The 26,466-nt window shown below is 43.4% G+C and overlaps 1 protein-coding gene across 5 annotated transcripts in view; it reads left to right on the top strand.

Moving 5' to 3' along the window:
- Positions 1-26,466, top strand: part of carmil3 (capping protein regulator and myosin 1 linker 3) — a 51,795-nt gene that overhangs the window by 1,658 nt on the left and 23,671 nt on the right. For all 5 annotated transcript variants that reach the window (XM_041236795.1, XM_041236793.1, XM_041236792.1 and 2 more), the window contains exons 2-15: positions 1,820-1,914; positions 13,088-13,138; positions 18,501-18,560; positions 19,397-19,518; positions 19,762-19,859; positions 19,970-20,040; positions 20,773-20,846; positions 21,515-21,590; positions 21,945-22,033; positions 22,601-22,695; positions 22,890-22,976; positions 25,220-25,329; positions 25,488-25,565; positions 26,178-26,254. In XM_041236795.1, the coding sequence (XP_041092729.1) occupies positions 1,820-1,914; positions 13,088-13,138; positions 18,501-18,560; positions 19,397-19,518; positions 19,762-19,859; positions 19,970-20,040; positions 20,773-20,846; positions 21,515-21,590; positions 21,945-22,033; positions 22,601-22,695; positions 22,890-22,976; positions 25,220-25,329; positions 25,488-25,565; positions 26,178-26,254 (1,183 nt within the window). The remainder of the gene's footprint in view (positions 1-1,819; positions 1,915-13,087; positions 13,139-18,500; positions 18,561-19,396; positions 19,519-19,761; positions 19,860-19,969; positions 20,041-20,772; positions 20,847-21,514; positions 21,591-21,944; positions 22,034-22,600; positions 22,696-22,889; positions 22,977-25,219; positions 25,330-25,487; positions 25,566-26,177; positions 26,255-26,466) is intronic.

Genomic DNA, 26,466 nt, shown 5'->3' on the forward strand with positions numbered 1-26,466 from the left:
TGCTATGGCAGGTGAATCAGTCCCATGGTGTACACCCTGTTGACAGTGCTATGGCAGGTGAATCAGTCCCATGGTGTACACCCTATTGACAGTGCTATGGCAGGTGAATCAGTCCCATGGTGTACACCCTATTGACAGTGCTATGGCAGGTGGATAAGTCCCATGGCGTGCTGCTGACAGTGCTATAGCAGGTGAATCTGTCCCATGGTTTACACCCTATTGACAGTGCTATGGCAGGTGAATCTGTCCCATGGTTTACACCCTATTGACAGTGCTATGGCAGGTGAATCAGTCCCATGGTTTACACCCTACTGACAGTGCTATGGCAGGTGAATCAGCCCTAGCTTCTAGGATTGATTATTTCAATGGTCTTTTCTTTGGGACTAGCACCAACTTCTACAAAATGCTGCTGCTAGAATGCTCGAGGCAAGAGCAGATCCCCCCTGCGCTACATCCTTGTTCTGGATCTCTGTTAGTTTTAGAATAGATTTTAAGGTGCTGCTCTTAACTTAAACTCTATAAATGGTCTCGCTCCGCCATACCTCAAAGATCTTTTGGAACCCTATGATCGCCTGCTCCGATCACTGGATGCTGGCTTACTGCCTGTACCTATTACCAGAAAAAAAAATAAAAATAAATAAAACACCTCAGGTTGGTAGATCTTTTAGTTATATGGCACCAAAATTATGGAACAACTAGGACCGCTCGCAATTAGAGAAGCATCTTCAGCCGATGCATTCAACCCTAGACTGAAACCCATTTCTATAGCCTGGCACTTTCATCTAGATAAAACTAGATTGAAAACACATTGTTATATTATAGTTTCTATATCCTAATGTTTTACCCTTTTTGTATCTATTATTATTTTTGTTTTTATTTACTGCTTGTTGTTTATGGAATGTGTATTGCTTTTATCCCTGTAAAGCGCTCTGTGGCGACCTGTCGTTGAAAGGCACTATATAAAAATAAAATTGATTGAATGATTGATGGTGAACACCCTATTGACAGTGCTATGGCAGGTGAATCAGTCTTTACAACAGAGAAGAATTAGGGGCTTAATTGAAGTCTTTAAAATATTTGGTATGGTTTAACCTGAACCAGTGCGTTAAGTGCTACACAGAATGGTTGCTGATGCTGAATCACTGGGATCCTTTACGACCCGACTTGACAAAGTTCTGAGATCAATCAGCTGCTCGGAACCGGACGAGTTCTGATCGCCTCTCGTTCAGGAATGTTCTTAAGTTCCTATTTTTTTGTCCAGCGCCTGATAAATGGACTGACAGCAGTAACTGGAATCGATGGGAGCAATCTCCTCAAATTGCTCCTAATTGGCTTGTTAACAAAGGCTGAGTAATTAATCTCCGCAATCCTCTCGCTCATTCGATTTAAACGGCTCGGCTCCACATTGTTTAATTTCCCCTGATTGGGTTTTAATACCCAAGGGATTAGCCCCGCAGAGACTCTGAGAATTAACTAAAGTAGTGCTAACCAAGTCTTCTTTAAAATCCATTCTCGAAACTTTGAGAAGGGGGCTGCTTCATTATCTTCTCTTTACGACACTGTGCTGTGCTTTTACTGTAGAAAGGGTTTCAAATTGTAAACAGGTGCTTGTGGTAGACTGTTCTTTAAATAAATCAGACAGGCTTGTGATTTGTTGATACTGTAGAAACCTCTTCCTCTTTTTAACTGAAATGCCAAACTTTCAGTTTTCCGTTTATTTGACCTCTTTAGCTGCTAACCAAGGCTTCTGGGAAATCAAGTTTCTAAACTCTTCATGTTAACAGAATTGAATCTTGATTTTTTTTTGTTTGATTTACAGACAGCGTGAAGAAAGTTTTGGATAAATCTTCAATCAAGGTCATTCAGCGCATCAAACTTCAACTCAAAAGTAACAGGTTTGAAGATAAGATTCTGGTGAGTTGTAAATGTTATACACTGTTATTAATTCTTGAAAACACAGACAGACACACACACGCACACACTGAGAGAGACACACACACTGACATACACACACACGGAGAGAGACACACACACTGACATACACACACACACACACACACACACACACACCGGTTGTGACTGCGTGTGTGACTACAATCTCTGTGCGTGACTGTGTGACGTGACTCTCTGTGTGTGTGCTGTATGTGTGTGTGACTCTCTGTGTGTGACTGTGGCACACACACTGACACACACACACTGACATACGCACACACTGAGAGAGACACACACTGACATACACGCACACAATGTGTGTGACTGTTGTGTTGACTGACAGTGACACGACTCTGTGGTGTGTACTGTTGACAGTGTGTGACTCTCTCTTGGTGTGTACTGTATGACTGTGTGTGACCTCTATCTGTGTGCGTGACTGTATGTGTGTGCCTCTCTCTGTGTGTGACAATGTGATGTGACATCTCTCTGGTGTGACTGTGTTGTGCAGTGGTGTGACTCTCTCTGTGTGTGTGACTGTATGCGTGTGTGACTCTCTCTAACAAAGACACACACACACACACACAGAGAGAGACACACACACTGACACACACACACAGAGAGACAGACACACTGACACACACTGAGAGAGACACACACTGACACACACACTGAGAGACACACACACTGACACACACACAGACACACTGACACTGACGCACACACACACACTGACACGCACACGCACACACTGAGAGAGACACGCACACTGACGACACACTGAGAGAGACACACACACTGACACACACACGCACACCCCTCTATCTGTTTGCGTGACTGCGTGTGTGTGACTGTCTCTTCTGTGTGTGTGACTGTGTGTGCGTGACTCTCTGTGCGGACCCTTACACACTGAGAGAGACACACACACCATACACACACATGAGAGAGACACGCACTGACGCACACACTGAGAGAGACACGCACTGACGCACACACTGAGAGAGACACGCACTGACGCACACACTGAGAGAGACACGCACTGACGCACACACTGAGAGAGACACGCACTGACGCACACACTGAGAGAGACACGCACTGACGCACACACTGAGAGAGACACGCACTGACGCACACACTGAGAGACACACGCACTGACGCACACACTGAGAGAGACACGCACTGACGCACACACAGTGACACTGACACACACACACACACTGACACACACACACACCCTCTGTCTGTGTGACATACTCTCTCTGTGTGAGAGACGGTGTGACACACTCACGACATGTGTGACTGAGTGACTGTGACTGTGTGTGTGACTCTCTCTGTGTGTGTGACTGTATGTGTGTGTGCCTCTCTCTGTGTGTGTGACTGTATGTGTGACACCTCTCTCTGAGAGTGTGACTGTGTGTGTGACTCTCTCTGTGTGTGACTGTGTCGTGACTCTCTGTGTGTGTGACTGTATGTGTGTGTGACTCTCTCTGTGTGTGTGACTGTGTGTGCGTGCGTGCACACTCTCACACACTGTGTGTGACTGTGTGTGTGGACACACTGTGTGTGAGGACTGGTAACACACACACACACTGACTGAGACACACACACACACACACTGAGAGAGACACGCACACGCACACACTGAGAGAGACACGCACTGACGCACACACTGAGAGAGACACACACTGACACACACACACACACTGAGAGACACACACACTGACATACACACACTGAGAGAGACACGCACTGACGCACACACTGAGAGAGACACACACTGACGCACACACTGAGAGAGACACACACTGACGCACACACTGAGAGAGACACGCACTGACGCACACACTGAGAGAGACACGCACTGACGCACACACTGAGAGAGACACACACACTGACATACACACACACGTAGAGAGACACGCACACAGACACACACACTGACATACACACACACTGAAACACACACACGAGAGTGCTCTCTGTGAATAGGAGACACACACAATGTGAGACTGAGTGTGACTCTCTCTGTGGGTGACTCTCTGTGGTGAGTGATCACACGCACACTGTGTGTGTGACTCATCTCTGTGACACTCTATGTGGGTGACTCTCTCTGCGGGTGACTCATCTCTGTGTGGTGACTCTCTCTGCGTGTGACTCTCTCTGTGGGGTGACTCTCTGTGGGTGACTCTCTCTGCGTGTGACTCTCTCTGTGGGTGACTCTCTCTGTGGGAGACTCGATCACACACACTGACATACACACACACTGAGAGACACCCACTGAGAGAGACGCACGCTGAGAGAGACGTACACTGAGAGAGACACCCACTGAGAGAGACACACACTTGCTAGTGCTTGTTCCCCTTGTTTTCTATAAACTGTTTTAATTTGTTGCATCACAGATATGGAATATTGACAAATATTACTGCTTGGTGAAGTTCTGATTTGCTTGATGTTCTTTCAGATTTGTAACTGTTGAACCCCAATGAGCGTGCAGTATTTACATTAAGCTCAACCATCTCCTGCTGATTAGAGCAACCAGGGAAACTGTGTGACTCAACGTTGCTGTCTGATATCTTGTGTTCTGGGAATTCGTATTTCAGAGTCCTTACAGTATAGTCGTTCGAGTGGCTAGTCTCAGCAGTATCTAATTTTGCAAAGACAAGATCTTTTTTTTTCTTCTTTGGTTTATTTCTATTATAAACTTTTTTTTTTTTTAAAACATTGAACAGCTCTTGTCCTCATCTAACCCTAAGCTGGGTCCCCGTGATGTCTGTCTGGAACAGTGATCCTGGTTTGAAACCCTGAGGGCTTTTTTTTGGGTGGATATGCTTTCCCTACACTGCAATGCCATGACATTTACAGTCTGTATTTTATTGTTTTAAATAATGCAACGTTGTACAGATCGCCTAATCTGTAGGGCCCTGCGTCTTACACAATCTGCTTTCTTAGGCTGCATTTCATTCTTCCCACCACAAGGTGGTCATGTAGTCTGCCTAATAAAACCACTTATTGATTAATAATCTCCTGATTCCTTTAATCATCTCAATTAGTCATTCTATTAACGCACACTGGCAGCATTGCATTGATCCGGGTTGAAGTGATGAGTCCGTTTTTCTGAAACGTCATGGCAGGTTTTTACACTTCATTTGTTTACTGCAGTGTCTGTGCTGTGTGCCTCTTGTCCATTGCTCTGTATGTATTTATTAATTCTGATGCTTTATTATACGTTTGATTGTCTCTCACTTTCAAACCACTGAATCAGATCCACCAGTCCCTTGGCGTACGTCGCTATTAGGGAGAGTCGAGATTTTCAACAGTTGTTTTAACACTACAGTGTTTGGTGAAATGTGCCTTTCCTTTGCCATGAAGCCTGTGTAAAAAGGGATGTATTTGGAATGATAGTCAGCAGCAGAATACCAAGTGCCCCATTGTGTTATGCATGGCTCAGATGGCAACATTATGGGTAAAATACAACCTTCTTGTTGGATTGCGTCTTGCAGGTGGTGTTTAAGAAGTAGTTTTCTGCTTGGGCAATGGTAAGCTGTTTTTTTTAACGGTTGCAATCAGCTTGTCTGTTTTCGGAAAATTATTTGCCCAGATATTGCTGGCAAGGGCTATTATGTGGACACCACAAGTTGAATGCGCTGAATTTGGCAGTAAACCTCGAGGAATGTAATTCTATGCCTTGATCATGTAACCGGCATTATCGGAGACAAATCCAGTGACATTATTAAAATTAACTTCAAGATATTTCACAATGCCCTGTGCCACCGATGAGATATTCACAGAGTACAGATTAACTGTATTGGCTAATATTGCTTTCAGTTCAAAGGTATTCGATAGTCTTTGGAGAACAAACAGAAAACAAAATGTGCAAAACATACTGATCTTTTGCGTTTGTAGACTCGGCAGTATGATCTAGACAAGATTCAGAACTGGGCAGACACATGGCAAATGACATTTAATAGAGAAAAGTGTAAGGTACTGCACGCAGGAAATACAAATGTACATTATAAATATCATATGGGAGATATTGAAATTGGAGAAGGAATCTATGAAAAAGACCTAGGAGTTTTTGTTGACTCAGAAATGTCTTCATCTAGACAATGTGGGGAAGCTATAAAAAAGGCTAACAAGATACTCGGATACATTGTGAAAAGTGTTGAATTTAAATCAAGGGAAGTAATGTTAAAACTGTACAATGCACTAGTAAGACCTCATCTTGAATATTGTGTTCAGTTCTGGTCACCTCGCTATAAAAAAGATATTGCTGCTCTAGAAAGAGTGCAAAGAAGAGCGACCAGAATTATTCCGGGCTTAAAAGGCATGTCATATGCAGACAGGCTAAAAGAATTGAATCTGTTCAGTCTTGAACAAAGAAGACTACGTGGCGACCTAATTCAAGCATTCAAAATTCTAAAAGGTATTGACAGTGTCGACCCAAGGGACTTTTTCAGCCTGAAAAAAGAAACAAGGACCAGGGGTCACAAATGGAGTTTAGAAAAAGGGGCATTCAGAACAGAAAATAGGAGACACTTTTTTACACAGAGAATTGTGAGGGTCTGGAATCAACTCCCCAGTAATGTTGTTGAAGCCGACACCCTGGGATCCTTCAAGAAGCTGCTTGATGAGATTCTGGGATCAATAAGCTACTAACAACCAAACGAGCAAGATGGGCCGAAAGGCCTCCTCTCGTTTGTAAACTTTCTTATGTTCTTATGTTCTTATGTTCAGTAACTACAGATTTTGCTGGAGGCATTATAATACGCAGAGTCACTTGCAATAGGATGTTGATTTAACATCTCAGGTTCAGGATGGAGCACAAGGAGGTGAAGCGACTTGCTCAGGGTGACACAGTGAGTCAGACAGGGGCAAGGGTGGGATATGGCAAACAGCAAATTAGGTTAGCAGGCTACATCAAAAGAAAAAAATTTGTCCTGAAATGCTAAACAGTAATTATTATTATTATTATTATTATTATTATTATTATTATTATTATTATTAGTACTATTAGTATTAATAATTAATTAATTATCCCAGCAAGTACACGCTTGATCACAAAACAGACTAATAATTTAATAAATTGCCCACATGTTTTTTTCTAATCAGCTAATACTTTAGCGACTGTGTCTTTTTTTAGTAACATTATTCGATTTATGCATTTAAATGTCAGGTTTATTTATTAAGAAAGCAATACAAGTTAATTGCTAATTTACTAAAATGTAAATTATACCTTAAAGGCGCAAAGAAGTTTGAGAGATTAGTCAGCGTCTTGCCAGGGGCTGTCTTGGCCACCCAATAGAAGAGCGGCCTTTTCTACAGCTAGCCAATCAGAAGTGATAGGGAAGGGATGTAAACGCTCCCTCAGCTGTCTCAGAAAGAAGAGGTGACTGGTGAAACAAAGCACTCTGTGGTTTTTAGGAACACATCACGTTGGGATTATAAATAAATACAAAGTCAAAAGTGTGGATTGATATTTGTTTTCTGACAGGTTCACGTGAATTTATCTGAACTGGTCTGAATCTACCTGGGGTAAGTCTCTACCAGATTTGCACATCTGGATCGTGCAATATTCGCCCATTTTTCTTGGCGAAATTGTTCAAGCTCTGTCAAGTTGGATGGAGATCGTTGGTGGACGGCAATCTTCAAGTCTTGCCACAGATTCTCAATCAGATTCAAGTCCGGGCTTTGACTGGGCCACTCTAGGACATTCACTTTCTTGTTTTTAAGCCACTCCAGTGTCTCTTTGGCTGTGTGCTTGGGGGTCATTGTCCTGCTGAAAGGTGAATCTCCGTCCCAGTCTTACGTCTTTTGCAGACTGAAGCAGGTTTTCCTCAAGGACTTGCCTGTATTTAGCTCCTTCCATGTTGCCCTCTACCCTGGAGAGCTCCCTAGTCCCAGCTGATGAAAGCATCCCCATAACATGATGCTGCCACCACCATGCTTCACAGTAGAGATGGTGTTTCCTGGGTGATGTGCTGTGTTGAGTTTGCCCCAGACGTAACGCTTTGCATTTAGACCAAATAGTTCCATTTTTGTTTCATTGGACCACAGAATCTTTTGCCACATCTTTTCGGAGTCTCCCACATGCCTTTTTGCAAATTCCAAGCAGGATTTTTCATGGGCTTTTTTCAGAAATGGCTTCCTTCTTGCCACTCTTCAATACAGGCCAGATTTGTGGAGTACCTCAGCTATTGTTGACACACGGACAGTTTCTCCCATCTCAGCCATGGAACGCTGTAGGTCTTTCAGAGTTGTCATTGGCCTCTCGATGGCTTCTCTGACCAATGCCCTTCTTACCCGGCTGCTCAGTTTGGGAGGACGGCCTGCTGTAAGCAGATTCTGGGTGGTGCCGTACACCTTCCACTTCTTAATGATCGACTTGACTGTGCTCCAAGGGATATTCAATGCCTTTGAAATCTTTTATACCCCTCTGATCTGTGCCTTTCCACAACTTTATCCCGGAGTTGTTTTGAAAGCTCCTTGGTCTTCATGGTAGTATCTTTGCTTTGAATGCACTACCCAACTGTGGGACCTTACAGAGACAGGTGTATTTAATTAAGGCTTGGTGAAGAGTCATAACCACCGAGACTCTACCGCGGTATATCTGATTAATAATTTCGAAAGACATTGGGGTAACCAACGTATGCATACTCGATTAGATATGGGAATGATAAATCCTCACAGTATCCTTTACCTACTTATGAATGATATCCGTGACATATATATAATTATTATATATATATATCATACACACACACACACACACACACACACACACATGACACTTTACAGTTCACGACGCTATAGGTCTAAAATTTATTAATTTGACAAGTGACACCATCAGAACTGACTCACTCAACTCCCCCAAGACTAGTTGAGGGGGGTCCCCCATCCCCCCTCCCCAAAGACAGGCTTTGAAATATTAATGAGCTTTTCAAAGCAGAGTCTATGCAGTCATATTCAGTATCACACAATTATGAACAATCCTTGAGGTTGTGTTTGCTGCATTCTTGCAGAGTTTAGTTTCGTTAAAGCTGCAGACAGACAGAGCCCCACAATCCTGTTCAGTTTGACTCTACAATATAATTCCTTCTTGATGGTCGTGTTAGTTTACTACATTCTAAAAAGAGTTTTTCTATATCAGAAAGAAAAAAAAACACCTCGTTGACAGTCCGGTTTGTTTGCTGTAGGGACACAAGCTTCCCCCCCCCCCCCCCCCCCCCCCCCCCCTTGAAACCGGCCTGCCTGCTAATTAGGATAGAATCAGAGTGGCGCAGGATTGTCACGTGCTCCCTACAGTGCTTCTCTTGTATAGAAGGTTAGAAGAGAATGGATATCTTCAAGCTCTGTTATAGTTCAGGAGGATAAACTAATACAGGGTTTTAGAAAAAGGGAATTGTCTGCCCCACAAACAGCCCTTCTCTAACCTCGTTTTCCCTTACCACCCTTTCCTCCCCCAAAAGAAACCAATATTTCTTTCCTTAGGAGGCTTTTCTTTCTTTCTTTCTTTTCTTTCTTTCTTTCTTTCTTTCTTTCTTTCTTTCTTTCTTTCTCTTCTTGTCACATCTCTTTCCCTTCTCAGCCCCCCAGGGAAGGATGAATCCAGACACCGCTGCCCTTCTCTCTCTCTCTCTCTCTCTCTCTCTCTCTCTCTCTCTCTCTCTCTCTCTCTCTCTCTCTCTCTCTCTCCCTCTCTCTGTCTTTCTGTCTGTCTCTTTCTCGCTCTGTCGCTTCTCATTTGTGCTAGACTCCTGCCTTCTCCTGTATAAGTTGTTTTTTTCTCTCACTCTGTCTCTCTCTATGGTGCTTCAGTGAGTTACAGGAAAATAATTCCATCTAGGGTTCCTGAGACGTCATAAATTACAAGAGCGAAGGGGGAGTAATTTATAAACTGTCACAGAAACCCGAGATGGAATTGTTTTCTGTAACTCACTGAAGAGGCCCGTCTGTTATTTTTTATAATACATGGTTCCCCTTGTGATGCTAATATTAAAGAAGACGAGGTTCAGCAGGACAGCTGGGTTTTTTAAATGTCATGTTTCAGGGCTCTACAGACTTCTGCCTTGTTATCCGTTAGCGCTTCAGCTTTATTTGGATGATTGCCTTTACCTTGTTTTAATTCCCCGTTCATAAGAACATAAGAAAGTTTACGAACGAGAGGAGGCCATTCGGCCCATCTTGCTCGTTTGGTTGTTAGCGGCTTATTGATCCCAGAATCTCATCAAGCAGCTTCTTGAAGGATCCCAGGGTGTCAGCTTCAACAACATTACTGGGGAGTTGGTTCCAGACCCTCACGATTCTCTGTGTAAAAAAGTGCCTCCTATTTTCTGTTCTGAATGCCCCTTTGTCTAATCTCCATTTGTGACCCCTGGTCCTTGTTTCTTTTTTCAGGCTGAAAAAGTCCCTTGGGTCGACACTGTCAATACCTTTTAGAATTTTGAATGTTTGAATTAGGTCGCCACGTAGTCTTCTTGGTTCAAGACTGAACAGACTCAATTCTTTTAGCTTGTCTGCATATGACATGCCTTTTAAACCCGGAATAATTCTGGTCGCTCTTCTTTGCACTCTTTCAAGAGCAGCAATATCCTTTTTGTAGCGAGGTGACCAGAACTGAACACAATATTCAAGATGAGGTCTTACTAGTGCATTGTACAGTTTTAACATTACTTCCCTTGATTTAAATTCAACACAATATATCCGAGCATCTTGTTGGCTTTTTTTATAGCTTCTCCACATTGTCTAGATTAAGCCATTTCTGAGTCAACAAAAACTCCTAGGTCTTTTTCATAGATTCCTTCTTCAATTTCACTATCTCCCATATGGTATTTATAATGTACATGTTTATTGCCTGTGTGCAGTACCTTACACTTTTCTCTATTAAATGTCATTTGCCATGTGTCTGCCCAGTTCTGAATCTTGTCTAGATCATTTTGAATGACCTTTGCTGCAGATGTAGGCGTGAGATAGCATGACTTGTAAGTCCAGGAAATAAAGCGTTACAGTAATCTAACCTAGAAAAAACAAAAGCATGTACTAGTTTCTTTGCATCATCCAAGGACAAGAATGATCTGACTTCTGTCTTGTCAGAATTTAACTGTAAGAAATTCTGAGACATCCAGCTTCTAATATCGGCTAGGCATTTGAAAAGGGCATTGATACCTGTTGTGTCACCATGTTTAACAGATATATAAATCTGTGTGCCATCTGCATAGCTGTGGAAATTCACCCCATGTTTACGAATAACCTCCCCGAGTGGCAGCATGTATAAAGAAGATAACATGGGACCAAGAATGGAGCCCTGCAGAACACCACATGTAATATTAGCTAGTCCAGATGTAGATTCTCCTAAGGCAACAAAATACTGTCTATTCTTTAAATAGGATATGAACCAGTTTAAGACAGTACCAGAAAGGACCACCCATCCTGTAAGACGATTAATTAGATGATTAGTACAGGTAAACACTTAGAATCTGTACTTATGAGTAGATCATTTACCACTTTGACAAGTGCAGTCTCAGTGCTATGGTTAGCGCAAAATCCTGATTGAAATTTCTCGAAGATGTTTATTTCCAAGGAAACTATTAATTTGTTTAAAAACGACTTTTTCAAGCACCTTTGATAAAAAAAAAAAAAAGGAAGGTGTGAAATAAGTCTAAAATTACTTCTAGCGGAACTATCCAGATTCGATTTCACTAAGGCGGTTTTTAAAGAAGAAGGAAACCTTCCTGATGACAAAGAGCTATTTACTATGTCAAGGACATCACTGGACAGCTCCTTCAAGAGACTGGTTGGTATAGGATCCAGAAGACACAGAGAGGGTTTAACGTGCATAACTATTTTATTTAAGTCTTGTGAGTTAATCAGAGAAAAAGAATGTAATTCTGTTTCGAGTGTTTTCACAAAATGTCACTAGCAATCTCCTTATTGTAGAGTCAAACTGAACAGGATTGTGGGGCTCTGTCTGCCTGCAGCTGTAATGAAACTAAACTCTTTTCCAGAATGTACTAAACTAACACAGACACCAAGAAGGAATTATATTGTAGTTTCAAACTGAACAGGATTGCGTGACTCTGTCTATCTGTGTCTTGTGTTTGGAGGGCCTTATATTGGAGTCAGTTGGACTCACTGTTCTTTACCCAAAATTCAAATGCTCTTTTCGTAATATTTATAAGTGTTATAAATATTTATAAGTATAGGGTGTTTGTCCCATTTAGTGTAATCCAAACCTCACTCCCATACAGAGCAATGGACTGGATAACGCTGTCAATTAATTTCAGCCATATTTTGACAGGTATATTCATTTTATAGAATCTTCTTTTGATGGCATAAAAAGCTCTTCTGGCTTTTTCCTTTAGTGTATTTACTGCCAGGATAAAGCTCTCTCTTTCTCTCTCTCTCTCTCTCTCTCTCTCTCTCTCTGCACAGACCTTTACGCTGTGAAAAGTTCACACTGAAGAGCGGTTGACAAATACACTTCACTTGGGAGTGAAATATCAAAACTACTGTATTCTTCATCTTCTTCTTCCTCTTGTTTCAGAGTCACTTTGTATCGTTTTCTGTTTCACTCGTCACGTCCTGGGGACTTTTTCAAAAGTTTAAAGCAAACCCTGAGGGCTTATAGAGCTCTCGGAATCATATCTAAACAACAGGTACAGCAGAGTGGAGCCGTTATTAACCTGCCCCCCTGCAACACTCTGACATTTGTTCCAGGTGGCATTTGTTCCAGGGGGACAGGTTAACGGTTACACTCTGGTGTACCAGCCTTGCTTGCAGACGTGATTCTGAGAGCTCTACAGGGTTTGACGTCTGTAGACTGAAACAGAAAACGATACAAAGTGAATCTGAACAAGATGAAAACTAATTAGTCCTCCTTACTAAGTTGTGATGTTTGCAATCGTTCTGAGTGCTTCTGGGTCTCTCCGATATTGAGTTCTTATCATTTGTCTCTAAATCTACCTTTCCTTGGCATAGAGCTGCTTTTGACTTTGTTGGAGAATCCTAAGTGCCAGGCGCTGAACAGCCTTCTTCATGTGACAGTGTGACCTTTCAACTCGGCCAGCCCCGCCTACTCGCTGTGTGTATATACCGATGGAGTTGATAAATGATAAGATGGTTATTCTGGTTCCAATTCTCCTCTCTCTCTGGTTTTATTTAGGTTCTGACATCATGGAGACTGTACCTCTTGGCTGCCAGAGTTCCAACAAAGGTAGGGCTTTTATTAATGTCAGCTGTTAGTAACTTCTCTTCTGGCCCTTTGCTTTCTGTAACGTTTGCAAGCATTCTGACTGTGTAATCATTCGGAGTGTGTAAATAGTGTGTGTGGGAATGTAAGGATGGCAGGGAGGGGGTTAATTCTGTCCATGCCAACAATCACAGGTGTGGCTATTCCCTGATTAGGTAATTGAGTGGCCAGCTGTATAAACGGGAGCAAAATCCTTTGTTTGGAGGGGGAGTGTGTTTGATCGTGTTTGAGTGGTGTGTTTGAGCGGTGTGTTTTTGAGCTGTGTGTTTGATCTGTGTGTTTGAGCGGTGTGTTTGAGCTGTGTGTTTGAGCGGTGTGTTTGAGCGGTGTGTTTGAGCTGTGTGTTTGAGCGGTGTGTTTGAGCGGTGTGTTTGAGCTGTGTGTTTGAGCGGTGTGTTTGAGCGGTGTGTTTGAGCTGTGTGTTTGAGCGGTGTGTTTGAGCGGTGTGTTTGATTGTGAGCTGTGTGTTTGAGCGGTGTGTTTGAGCTGTGTGTTTGAGCTGTGTGTTTGAGCGGTGTGTTTGAGCGGTGTGTTTGAGCTGTGTGTTTGAGCGGTGTGTTTGAGCGGTGTGTTTGAGCTGTGTGTTTGAGCGGTGTGTTTGAGCGGTGTGTTTGAGCTGTGTGTTTGAGCTGTGTGTTTGAGCGGTGTGTTTGAGCGGTGTGTTTGAGCTGTGTGTTTGAGCGGTGTGTTTGAGCGGTGTGTTTGAGCTGTGTGTTTGAGCTGTGTGTTTGAGCGGTGTGTTTGAGCTGTGTGTTTGAGCTGTGTGTTTGAGCGGTGTGTTTGAGCGGTGTGTTTGAGCGGTGTGTTTGAGCGGTGTGTTTGAGCGGTGTGTTTGAGCTGTGTGTTTGAGCGGTGTGTTTGAGCGGTGTGTTTGAGCTGTGTGTTTGAGCGGTGTGTTTGAGCGGTGTGTTTGAGCGGTGTGTTTGAGCGGTGTGTTTGAGCTGTGTGTTTGAGCGGTGTGTTTGAGCTGTGTGTTTGAGCTGTGTGTTTGAGCGGTGTGTTTGAGCTGTGTGTTTGAGCGGTGTGTTTGAGCGGTGTGTTGTGTTTGCGGTGTGTTTGAGCGGTGTGTTTGAGCGGTGTGTTTGAGCTGTGTGTTTGAGCGGTGTGTTTGAGCTGTGTGTTTGAGCTGTGTGTTTGAGCGGTGTGTTTGAGCGGTGTGTTTGAGCTGTGTGTTTGAGCTGTGTGTTTGAGCGGTGTGTTTGAGCTGTGTGTTTGAGCGGTGTGTTTGAGCGGTTTGAGCTGTGTGTTTGAGCGGTGTGTTTGAGCTGTGTGTTTGAGCGGTGTGTTTGAGCGGTGTGTTTGAGCGGTGTGTTTGAGCTGTGTGTTTGAGCGGTGTGTTTGAGCGGTGTGTTTGAGCTGTGTGTTTGAGCTGTGTGTTTGAGCGGTGTGTTTGAGCTGTGTGTTTGAGCTGTGTGTTTGAGCGGTGTGTTTGAGCGGTGTGTTTGAGCTGTGTGTTTGAGCGGTGTGTTTGAGCGGTGTGTTTGAGCTGTGTGTTTGAGCGGTGTGTTTGAGCGGTGTGTTTGAGCTGTGTGTTTGAGCTGTGTGTTTGAGCGGTGTGTTTGATCGTGTTTGAGCTGTGTGTTTGAGCGTGTTTTGAGCTGTGTGTTTGAGCGGTGTGTTTGAGCTGTGTGTTTGAGCGGTGTGTTTGAGCGGTGTGTTTGAGCGTGTGTGTTTGAGCGGTGTGAGCGGTGTGTTTGAGCTGTGTGTTTGAGCGGTGTGTTTGAGCGGTGTGTTTGAGCGGTGTGTTTGAGCTGTGTGTTTGAGCGGTGTGTTTGAGCGGTGTGTTTGAGCTGTGTGTTTGAGCGGTGTGTTTGAGCTGTGTGTTTGAGCGGTGTGTTTGAGCGGTGTGTTTGAGCTGTGTGTTTGAGCGGTGTGTTTGAGCGGTGTGTTTGAGCTGTGTGTTTGAGCGGTGTGTTTGAGCGGTGTGTTTGAGCTGTGTGTTTGAGCGGTGTGTTTGAGCGGTGTGTTTGAGCGGTGTGTTTGAGCTGTGTGTTTGAGCTGTGTGTTTGAGCGGTGTGTTTGAGCGGTGTGTTTGAGCTGTGTGTTTGAGCTGTGTGTTTGAGCGGTGTGTTTGAGCTGTGTGTTTGAGCTGTGTGTTTGAGCGGTGTGTTTGAGCGGTGTGTTTGAGCTGTGTGTTTGAGCTGTGTGTTTGAGCGGTGTGTTTGAGCTGTGTGTTTGAGCTGTGTGTTTGAGCGGTGTGTTTGAGCTGTGTGTTTGAGCGGTGTGTTTGAGCGGTGTGTTTGAGCTGTGTGTTTGAGCGGTGTGTTTGAGCTGTGTGTTTGAGCTGTGTGTTTGAGCGGTGTGTTTGAGCTGTGTGTTTGAGCTGTGTGTTTGAGCGGTGTGTTTGAGCGGTGTGTTTGAGCGTGTTTGAGCTGTGTGTTTGAGCGGTGTGTTTGAGCTGTGTGTTTGAGCGGTGTGTTTGAGCTGTGTGTTTGAGCGGTGTTTTGAGCTGTGTGTTTGAGTGGTGTGTTTGAGCTGTGTGTTTGAGCGGTGTGTTTGAGCGGTGTGTTTGAGCTGTGTGTTTGAGCACGTTTGAGCTGTGTGTTTGTAACTGTAGTGAAGGCGAATGCCCAGCCTACCTAATATTATATTGTTTTGTTTGACCATTTATTTCGGCCCTTGTGCCTGTTTTGTTTGTTTCTGTGTTTGTGTGTGTAATAAACAAGCGCAACAGCGCTTCACTGCAGCCTCTGTCTCCGAGTCTCTCTTTCTGCCGGTAACAGCTTGGGCCGTAACACTACACTGCCACACTGAGCATATTGCAATGACTCAAATATTGCGTTTATTTTGTATAAGTCTGTGTAGCTTTGACTGTGAGTTCAGGAGCTGCTGTTCAATTCTAGTTGCCTGTCACAGATTTCTGTAACATGGACTTTACATTAGTGGTACCACCAGGGCACATCTATTGTATTGCCAGCAAAACAAAGATGGCGCTGCTGACTCTTCTATAAAGACACTTTGGCTGATCTACACACGTCTGTGGCAGTGCAGCGGAATTGAAGAGCAGCTTCTGAACTCAATATGAAAACACCTCACGAGGCTAGAATGCTGCTTGTGCTAGGAAAGAGCTAGGATTATGAAGTGTTCTTGCTCAGTGCTCCTTAAAAGGGGAACAGTGATAATATTGTAATAATAAGAGGTGAGAGAATGGATTTTAAAGATGGTCATCGCTCCTTTAAAGGGAGGGGCCGGTGATCCTGTTAATAAAGCTAATAAGAGGTGAGAGAATGGATTTTAAAGATGGTCAGCGCTCCTTTAAAGGGAGGGGCCGGTGATCCTGTTAATAAAGCTAATAAGAGGTGAGAGAATGGATTTTAAAGATGGTCAGCGCTCCTTTAAAGGGAGGGGCCGGTGATCCTGTTAATAAAGCTAATAAGAGGTGAGAGAATGGATTTTAAAGGTGGTCAGCGCTCCTAAAGGGAAGGGCCAGTGCTAAAGCTGCTAAGAGGTAAGAAAATGGATTTTAAACCACACTCCTAATATATATATCAGCCCTTCTTTCTACTAGAATGGCTTGTTAAAATAAGAGACACTGTCTGTCTGCTTTTCTTGACAAACCTATGAACATCTGTGTGCCAGTGAAGTTAACATGACTTGACAGTTGCTTGACTAAGCACTGCTGAAATCACACACATTTTCACAAAGACCTCCAGCGTTTCATAGACTGAATATCTAGTCTAGTACGAAGGATCAAGGTAAGAATATAGGATGGTTATAGGATGGTTGTGTATGTGGGTAACATTGGCTGAAGTAAAAGTGAACGCGCTGGGAGTGCCAACATAACACAGTCCTTTAAATCTATTATATACTGCTGTAATATTAATACACAAGCTCAGAATGCAGTCAGTGGTCAGTTTGACTGAAGGGAAAGGGTTGATAAAGATATTATCATTAAGTGGCCAAGGTACTCGATTGCGATGTCATTGTTTGGAACTTAGACTTTGCTGATATGGAGGTGTCTTGGAATACTGAAGCTGAAACATGCGCTCTGATTGGCTGAGAGATCCCGAGCAGTCTATAATATATTTTAAAGCTTGCACGCGCTTTGACAAACCCATTGAAACAATAGCAGTTGGTCATGCCAACCTGAGTGGGTGACTTTGGGTAACTTTTCTTTACTAAACATAATGTTTTTCGTTTTATTCATGTACACAAAAACACATCTGTGTTTACACTGCCATTCTTTGCCCCTTATATTCCACTTACTTGGTATCCTTGAATAGCTAATCATTTTTAAAAAATATGCATTTTATTGATCAAGTCATTGGTACGGCTACAGTGAGGTGAGGCTGGTAAAATCTGATCACAATATGCTAACTATACCCTCCTCAAATGATCTTCAACGACAGACAGTGGCACTATAATGGCATTGCAATAGTGGTTGTCTATTATACTGAGGGGCAACAGTAGCGCAAGTATAGGGCAGCTGCAATGGGGCGAGGCTGGTAGAATGGGACCACAGTGTGCTCACTATACCCTCAATGATCTTCAATGGCAATGCAGACAGACAGCGGCACTGCAATGGCTCTGTATTACACTGCAATGGTAGCACAAGTATAGGGCAGCTGCAATGGGGCGAGGCTGGTAGAATGGGACCACAGTGTGCTCACTATACCCTCAATGATCTTCAATGGCAATGCAGGCAGACAGTGGCACTGCAATGGCTCTGTATTACACTGCAATGGTAGCACAAGTATAGGGCAGCTGCAATGGGGTGAGGCTGGTAGAATGGGACCACAGTGTGCTCACTATACCCTCAATGATCTTCAATGGCAATGCAGGCAGACAGTGGCACTGCAATGGCTCTGTATTACACTGCAATGGTAGCACAAGTATAGGGCAGCTGCAATGGGGCGAGGCTGGTAGAATGGGACCACAGTGTGCTCACTATACCCTCAATGATCTTCAATGGCAATGCAGACAGACAGCGGCACTGCAATGGGTCTGTATTACACTGCAATGGTAGCACAAGTATAGGGCAGCTGCAATGGGGTGAGGCTGGTAGAATGGGACCACAGTGTGCTCACTATACCCTCAATGATCTTCAATGGCAATGCAGGCAGACAGCGGCACTGCAATGGGTCTGTATTACACTGCAATGGTAGCACAAGTATAGGGCAGCTGCAATGGGGTGAGGCTGGTAGAATGGGACCACAGTGTGCTGACTATACCCTCAATGATCTTCAATGGCAATGCAGGCAGACAGCGGCACTGCAATGGGTCTGTATTACACTGCAATGGTAGCACAAGTATAGGGCAGCTGCAATGGGATGTGCTAACTGTACCCTTCCCTATTGATCTTCAGTGTTTTTCTTTCTCTTTTCAGGTTGAAATAACCTTTAATGTTTTGGAGATCCGGAGTATCAACAGTTTAGCAGAAAACCAGGTGAGGTAACTGGATTCAATAGACAAACTGAAACTGTAATTCCTGTATCTTTGCAGTGATTGTAGCTTCCATGCACACCCATGCACTATGTAGGTGTGTGACTGGAGCAGAGAGCATGGGGAGCAAGAAGACACAGGGGTTTTAATGCCGATTTGGCACAATTGTATTGAATCCAGACTGGACTCTATTAAAGGTGATTCAGCTCAGCTGGGTGATTTGTTTGTTTTCTCTTTGGTTTACAATTTTTTTCTCTTGAACTGATGAAAAAGAACAGAAAACGATAACTGTGAAAAACAATATGTTCACCCACTCCTTTCTCAAACCTGTCTGAGCACTTTGTATATTCTTCCCCCTGATCCTTGATTAACTGAATCCCCCATCTTTCCTATTGGAAGCATGGCAGTTACAATTACCCAGTTACTTGTATCTGCTTCGTGCAGTCCTTTCTCGGGTTTTTAATAGCAGGCAGGCTTTGTTCCTGGTCCACTTTGTTTACTCTGCAATAACCACAGCCTGCCCTACTGTTAAAAGTCTCAAATGTGTAGTTTGGAAAGAAAAGATTTATTGTATTTTTAAAAGATTTGGTACTACACTAGAGTTAATAAATCTCTGTTTGCACAGCCCTGCTTTCAGATAGTGTTGCACTTCCTGGGGGGGGGGGTGAATTGTCCCCACCCGTTCCCTGGCTTTTTTTTCTTGCCAATAACCAATCAGCTGCTTCCCCCATTGACTGGCATGCTTTCATCCTGTAACATGACCAATAAGACACTGCTGACGTTAAATGACCTATAAATATAACATTTATGCCAAACTTGTGTTTTTTCTTTTTTTTGCAGGTTGTCATAGAAACAGAGAAGTCCACCTACTGCCTTCGATTCCAGCCATTGGACGATGTGGATCACGTGATCAGCCACGTGAACTTTGCCCTCTCTAAAATCTTCCACAGCTCAACTTTTGCGTGAGTTGAATAAAACTTTCTTAGCAGCTAGAGGGCGCTGTGGGGTGTAGAAGAATCTTTATTCAGCTCCAGCTGCCATTGTTAAGCTTCATTTAAAAGGTTGCAGTAATAACCAAACAATTTAAAAAGCATTCGTACCCCTCTTCCTCTCTCCCCTCTCTTTTTGTCCCTCTCTCTTTCTCCCCCTCTCCCCCCTCCGTTGCCTCTCTTCCTCTCCCCTCCCTCCCCCCTCCTCTCTCTCAGCCCCTCTGTTCGTCTGGGTGATGCTGAATTGTCGGATGGCGGTCGGAAGTTTTCCCCAAATTCGGACACTTCACTGGAAGCAACGCAGGGAGCGTGTGGTGAGTACAGGCTGGCAGGCGGGCAGGCAGGCAGACAGAGACTCGCGGTTTTTCTCTCCTCTCTTACCCCCTTTCTCCTCTCTGCTCTCTTTCTTTCTTTTGTCTCTCAGGTGGTTTCTCTGAGACGTACGCTGCTCTCTGTGATTACAATGGGATCGGCTGCAAGGAGGAAGTGCAGTGGGTAAGAAAACACATTCAAACACAGTCTAGAACAGCGTGCATACAATATACACACAGTCTAGAACAGCGTGCATACAATATACACACAGTCTAGAACAGCGTGCATACAATATACACACAGTCTAGAACAGCGTGCATACAATATACACACAGTCTAGAACAGCGTGCGTACAATATACACACAGTCTAGAACAGCGTGCGTACAATATACACACAGTCTAGAACAGCGTGCGTACAATATACACACAGTCTAGAACAGCGTGCGTACAATATACACACAGTCTAGAACAGCGTGCGTACAATATACACACAGTCTAGAACAGCGTGCGTACAATATACACACAGTCTAGAACAGCGTGCGTACAATATACACACAGTCTAGAACAGCGTGCGTACAATATACACACAGTCTAGAACAGTGTGCGTACAATATACACACAGTCTAGAACAGTATGCATACAATATACACACAGTCTAGAAAGGTATGCATACAATATACACACAGTCTAGAACAGTATGCATACAATATACACAGTCTAGAACAGTATGCGTACAATATACACACAGTCTAAACAGCGTGCATACAATATACACACAGTCTAGAACAGTATGCATACAATATACACACAGTCTAGAACAGTATGCATACAATATACACACAGTCTAGAACAGTATGCATACAATATACCTCTCTTCTCCCTCCCCCTCTCCATCCCCTTTTTTCTTTTTCCAGGATGTGGATACGATCTATCACTCTCAGGACAATAGAGAATTCAACCTGCTGGATTTCAGTCACCTGGACAGCAGGTAAGAGGCAGGGTTAGAACCAGACTCACATGGAACGACATTTCAGATCAAACTCTTCTGTATACTTAACGTGTTACCTGGCACCTTATTAACGGTTACCCAGGTAGATTTGCACAGTCTTCTCCCATGCTTTTTCCATGGCTATACTTTACATTTATCATAGTTTTCCATGTTTCTAATATGCTTCACCAGACCTCTCTGTGCTTTACAGTGCTTCCCTGTGCTTTACCAGACCTCTCTGTGCTTTACAATGCTTCCGTATGCTTTACCAGACCTTTCTGTGCTTTACAATGCTTGCCTATGCTTTACCAGACCTCTCTATGCTTTACAATGCTTCTGTATGCTTTACCAGACCTCTCTGTGCTTTACAATGCTTCCCTATGCTTTACCAGACCTCTCAGTGCTTTACAATGCTTCCCTATGCCTTACCAGACCTCTCTGTGCTTTACAATGCTTCCTTGTGCTTTACCAGACCTCTCTGTGCTTTACAATGCTTCTGTATGCTTTACCAGACCTCTCTGTGCTTTACAATGCTTCCCTGTGCTTTACCATGTATCACTGTGCTTTATTATACTGTGCTGTTACTCTGGTCCTTTTCTAAGGGTTGTTTTGGAGGTACGGGTGTTAAACCAGCCTCTCTCTCTTTCTCTCCTGTCCGTGCTTTTCAGGGACCTGGCTGTGATCGTGGCATCGATGGCTTACAACCAGTGGTTTACTAAACTCTACTGCAAAGACATCAAGATGGTGAGTGGAGAAAACACACAGACCGCCAGTGTTGTTGTCTTTCTCTCTGTCTGTCTGTCTTTCTTTGCTTTCTTTCATATTGTTCACATTCTTTTCAACTATACCCTTCCCAAATGATCTTCAATGGCAATGCAGACAGACAGTGGCACTCTAATGGGTCTTTCTTTCTACTTTCTAGTGTATAACTAAACACAATTATGTGAGACTGAATGCAGCTTTGCAGAACCACATGTTGTAATGGCGCTAAAGTCCACTTGGTGGCGCCAGCATTTTAGACCTGGTATCCCAGACAGTTTAATGGGACAGCAGCCTGTGCGTTTGATGTTTGGTGATGTTGTGTTGTTTCTGCTGCAGGGGTCAGAGGTCACAGAGCAGGTTCTGCACACGCTCAGTAAGTCCAGCAGTCTGGAAGACATCACGCTGGAGAACTCGGGACTCAAGTCGTGAGTAAAGAAATGCAAACCAGAAAAAGAGTTTGAAGTTAGAGAGGGTTTTGATACGTGTGTTCAAGTCTCACTGTATTTTATGTGTTGTGTAGTTAAGTTCTCGTTGTGTGATATTGTGTTGTTGTTATCTGATTGTGTGGTGTTAGATTGTGGCTGTGTGTGTTTGTTGTTAGATTGTGATTGTTTGTTGTTAGATTGTGTCTGTGTGTGTTTGTTGTTAGATTGTGATTGTTTGTTGTTAGATTGTGATTGTGTCTGTTTGTTGTTAGATTGTGATTGTGTTTGTTGTTAGATTGTGATTGTGTCTGTGTGTGTTTGTTGTAAGATTGTGATTGTGGCTGTGTGTGTTTGTTGTAAGATTGTGGTTGTTTCTTATTGTGTCTCAGTGTGTATTGTTAGAGGGTGATTGTGTCTCAGTGTGTGTTGTGTGTTGTTAGAGGGTGATTGTGTCTCAGTGTGTGTTGTGTGTTGTTAGAGGGTGATTGTGTCTCAGTGTGTGTTGTTAGTGGGTGTTGTGTGTTGTTAGAGGGTGATTGTGTCTCAGTCTGTGTTTGTGCTTTGCAGTGATTTTGCTCTGAAGCTGGCACTGGCTCTGTCTGAAAACCCCGTCTGTGTGGTACACTCGCTCAACCTGGCTCACAACCAGCTGGATGACAAAGGTACTGACCGCAACACACTGACACATAACAAACATTACACACACTGAGACACACCTTCACTGAACCTCTCTCACAATGAGCTGGTTGGTAACTCAGCACAGCACAATATAACACAACTCTTCATCCCTCTCTCTCCCCCTCCCTTTCTTTCTCTCTCTCTCTCTCTCTCTCTGTCTCTCTCTCTCTCTCTCCAGGAGTATCCTCTCTGGTTCAGCAGCTTTGTCGTTCTCCGAAGGGACTGAGACTTCTCAACTTCTCCAAGACAGCCATCACCTCCAGGGGTGAGAGTGAGAGAGAGAATGGGGGAAAGGGGGGAGAGGAGGGAGAGGGTGTGTGGGTGGGAGAGAGAGAAAGAACGTAGGGAGGGGGAGAGAGGAGAAAGGAAGAGGGAGTGTGTCTCAGTGCATCTCTTTCCATTTGGCATATAAAGCAGAAGTAACACTAGAGCAATTACAAAATAAATGATAATCAATAATCAAAAATAAAAACATCATACCAAATTATTACAGAATAATAAATCTATATAAGAAGGTACAAACATATTTAAATACAACAGACACATATAAGGATACTTATTTGTACATGTATGATGGAAGGGGGTTTCTGTAAGGGAAGTGTAATGGAGTCTCTTTGTAACAGGTAGGTTAGTAAAGTCTTGTGCTTGTCGCAGTAGTTGCAAAACAGTTGCAAACAAGTCGGAAGTCTTGGGTGAGTGTACTAGACAGGCGTAGTGCTATTTGCGGCTTTTTAGGGAATGCTTTGCAGCTGCAGTTTCTGTTTGCGTTTCAAGAATAGATCAATATAATTCAGAAATGAATTAGTCATTTCATCCATACGAAAGGCTTGACCTGAGAATGAATGAATTGAAGTCTCAGTTGCCAACTGTCAATCTCGCACTGTGTCAAAAAAGGCGTAACCATTTCTAGCCAATTGGAGCAGGTACTAAAATTGCAACCAATGAGAGTCCAGTGTCAAGCAAATCTGCTTTAGCCAATAACCTTGCAGCTCTAGAAAAGGCATCTCAATCACCCCAGCCACTAGCAAAAAAAACAAACAATATCTATTTACCCTATGCAGTTAAAGTCTTTGTAGACTCATGACTGTACTGTTGTGTGTGTGGTTTCAGGCACTAGTTGCAGCTGCTCTGTGTTTGTGGGTTGTTGTTGTTTTTTTTTTCATTGCGGTTCAGGGCTTCAGTGACACCACAAGTAAAACGTTTCTATTTATTTTTTGCAGGTGGCTGAGGTGATTGGAACACCTTTTCTAGTAAACTGTATGGTTATTGGCTGAAGCAGTTTTGTTTGAGGGTGGTTGTCTTTTTAGCGCAGTGTGAGATTGACAGGTGGTAATTGGGATTTCAGTTCATGAATTAGCAGGTCAATCGTGGAGCAGTCATAGGAACATAAGAAAGTTTACAAACGAGAGGAGGCCATTCGGCCCATCTTGCTCGTTTGGTTGTTAGTGGCTTATTGATCCCAGAATCTCATCAAGCAGCTTCTTGAAGGATCCCAGGGTGTCAGCTTCAACAACATTACTGGGGAGTTGATTCCAGACCCTCACGATTCTCTGTGTAAAAAAGTGCCTCCTATTTTCTGTTCTGAATGCCCCTTTGTCTAATCTCCATTAGTCGATTCACTCCAAAGCCCATCAAGCCTTTCGAATGGATGACTTGACTAATTAATTGATGGATTGCTGCACAAATTGATGAATAAATTGATGAATTGATTAATGAATTGATGAATGAATTGATGAATAGTTTTGGCACAAATGGCCCTCCATATGAAACAGTCACAATTGTTGCTGGCCTTTCCCAGTCTGCTTTTCTCATCCATTGCTAGTTGTGCTCAATGCATTTCAAGCAGGCTGTACTTACAAGCCTTGAAAACACATTTCTATGACATTTCTGGTTTCCCCAACGTTTTGGGAGCAGTAGACTGCACACGTGTGCCGCTGACCCATCCAGCTCAATCTGAGCATCTTTTAACACTGCACCACTGACTAACTGTCTTCATTATAAATGTTCTCTTAGCATATGCCACAAAATGTGACTGGCCCATCTCAGTAAACCTGCCCTGCTGTTTTATTGGTCCTGTCTTGGCTCAGGACTCTGTCTGATATATGCAGGTTATATATATATATATACATATATATATATATATATATATATATATATATATATATATATATATATATATATATATATATATATATAATCTGTATATCTGTGAGTGCTGTGTTGCTGTTGTCACCCAGAATAATTACCAACTTATCCTCTAACTTCAGTGTCTAAAGTTAGAGATCTCTCTCTCTCTCTCTCTCTGCCTCACTCCCTCACCCCCTTTTCTCTCTCTCGCTCTCTCTATCTCTCTGTCTCTGTGTATTTAGCTCTCCCTCTCTCTCTGCAGGTCTGGTGTCTCTCTCTCTCTCTCTCTGCCTCACTCCCTCACCCCCTTTCTCTCTCTCGCTCTCTCTATCTCTCTATCTCTCTCTCAGTGTGTATTTAGCTCTCCCTCTCTCTCTGCAGGTCTGGTGTCTCTCTCTCAAGCTCTCTGCTCCAGTAATGAGTTCTCCTCTTCACTTCTTCACCTGGATCTCAGTAAAAATGCTGGGATCCTGTCTGGGGAGGAAGCAGCAGTGAGTCCTCACTTTCATTGCTTACACTTCAAACTTTCAAAGGCTACTAAGCTATTTGTCATGCAACTTATAAAGTAAGTCACTGTAGGAAACACTGTAAAGCAATTTCACCCATCTCGTTCTCTCTCTCTCAGAATCTCTTCCTCTCTCTCTCTCAGAATCTCTACCTGTTTCTTGCCCAGCCTAACTGTCTGGTTCACTTGGACCTGTCTGGTACTGACTGTGCTATTGACACTGTGAGTATCACTGACTACCCTATTGACATTGCCTGCTACTTGACAGACTGCTTTACCCAGCTTAGGAGTGCTGTGATAGCAGCTGGATAAATCAAAAGTGGATTTAAAGGAGCCTTGGTCAGCACTAAAGGAGGGGCCAGTGATCCTGTTAATAAAGCTAATAAGAGGTGAGAGAATGGATTTTAAAGATGGTCAGCGCTCCTTTAAAGGGAGGGGCCGGTGATCCTGTTAATAAAGCTAATAAGAGGTGAGAGAATGGATTTTAAAGATGGTCAGCGCTCCTTTAAAGGGAGGGGCCGGTGATCCTGTTAATAAAGCTAATAAGAGGTGAGAGAATGGATTTTAAAGATGGTCAGCGCTCCTTTAAAGGGAGGGGCCGGTGATCCTGTTAATAAAGCTAATAAGAGGTGAGAGAATGGATTTTAAAGATGGTCAGCGCTCCTTTAAAGGGAGGGGCCGGTGATCCTGTTAATAAAGCTGATAAGAGGTGAGAGAATGGATTTTAAAGATGGTCAGCCCTCCTTTAAAGGGAAGGGCCAGCGATCATGTTAATAAAGCTAATAAGAGGTCTCTGTCTCTCTCTCATCTCTCTCTGTCTCTCTCTCTCTCCAGTTGTGCTGTGCATTGCTTCGTGGATGCTGCGCTGATCTCTCCTACCTCAACCTCTCCAGAAATGCCTTTTCACACAAGTATGTCTCTCTCAGCTGTGTATGTTGCACCAGCCTTAAACACTACAGCTCCCAGCATGCGTCTGTGAGCTATATTTTAAGATTTAAAGGATGTTAACAATGAAAGACAAATGACAGGTATGTTATTTAAACAGTTGTAGCACCACGTGGGGACGTGTCACGCTATATTTCTTGAAACCCTGCTACATACTCTTTGACCTTTTTAAAAGTTT

This window comes from Polyodon spathula, chromosome 42, assembly GCF_017654505.1.
Source record: "Polyodon spathula isolate WHYD16114869_AA chromosome 42, ASM1765450v1, whole genome shotgun sequence".
Taxonomy (NCBI): domain Eukaryota; kingdom Metazoa; phylum Chordata; class Actinopteri; order Acipenseriformes; family Polyodontidae; genus Polyodon; species Polyodon spathula.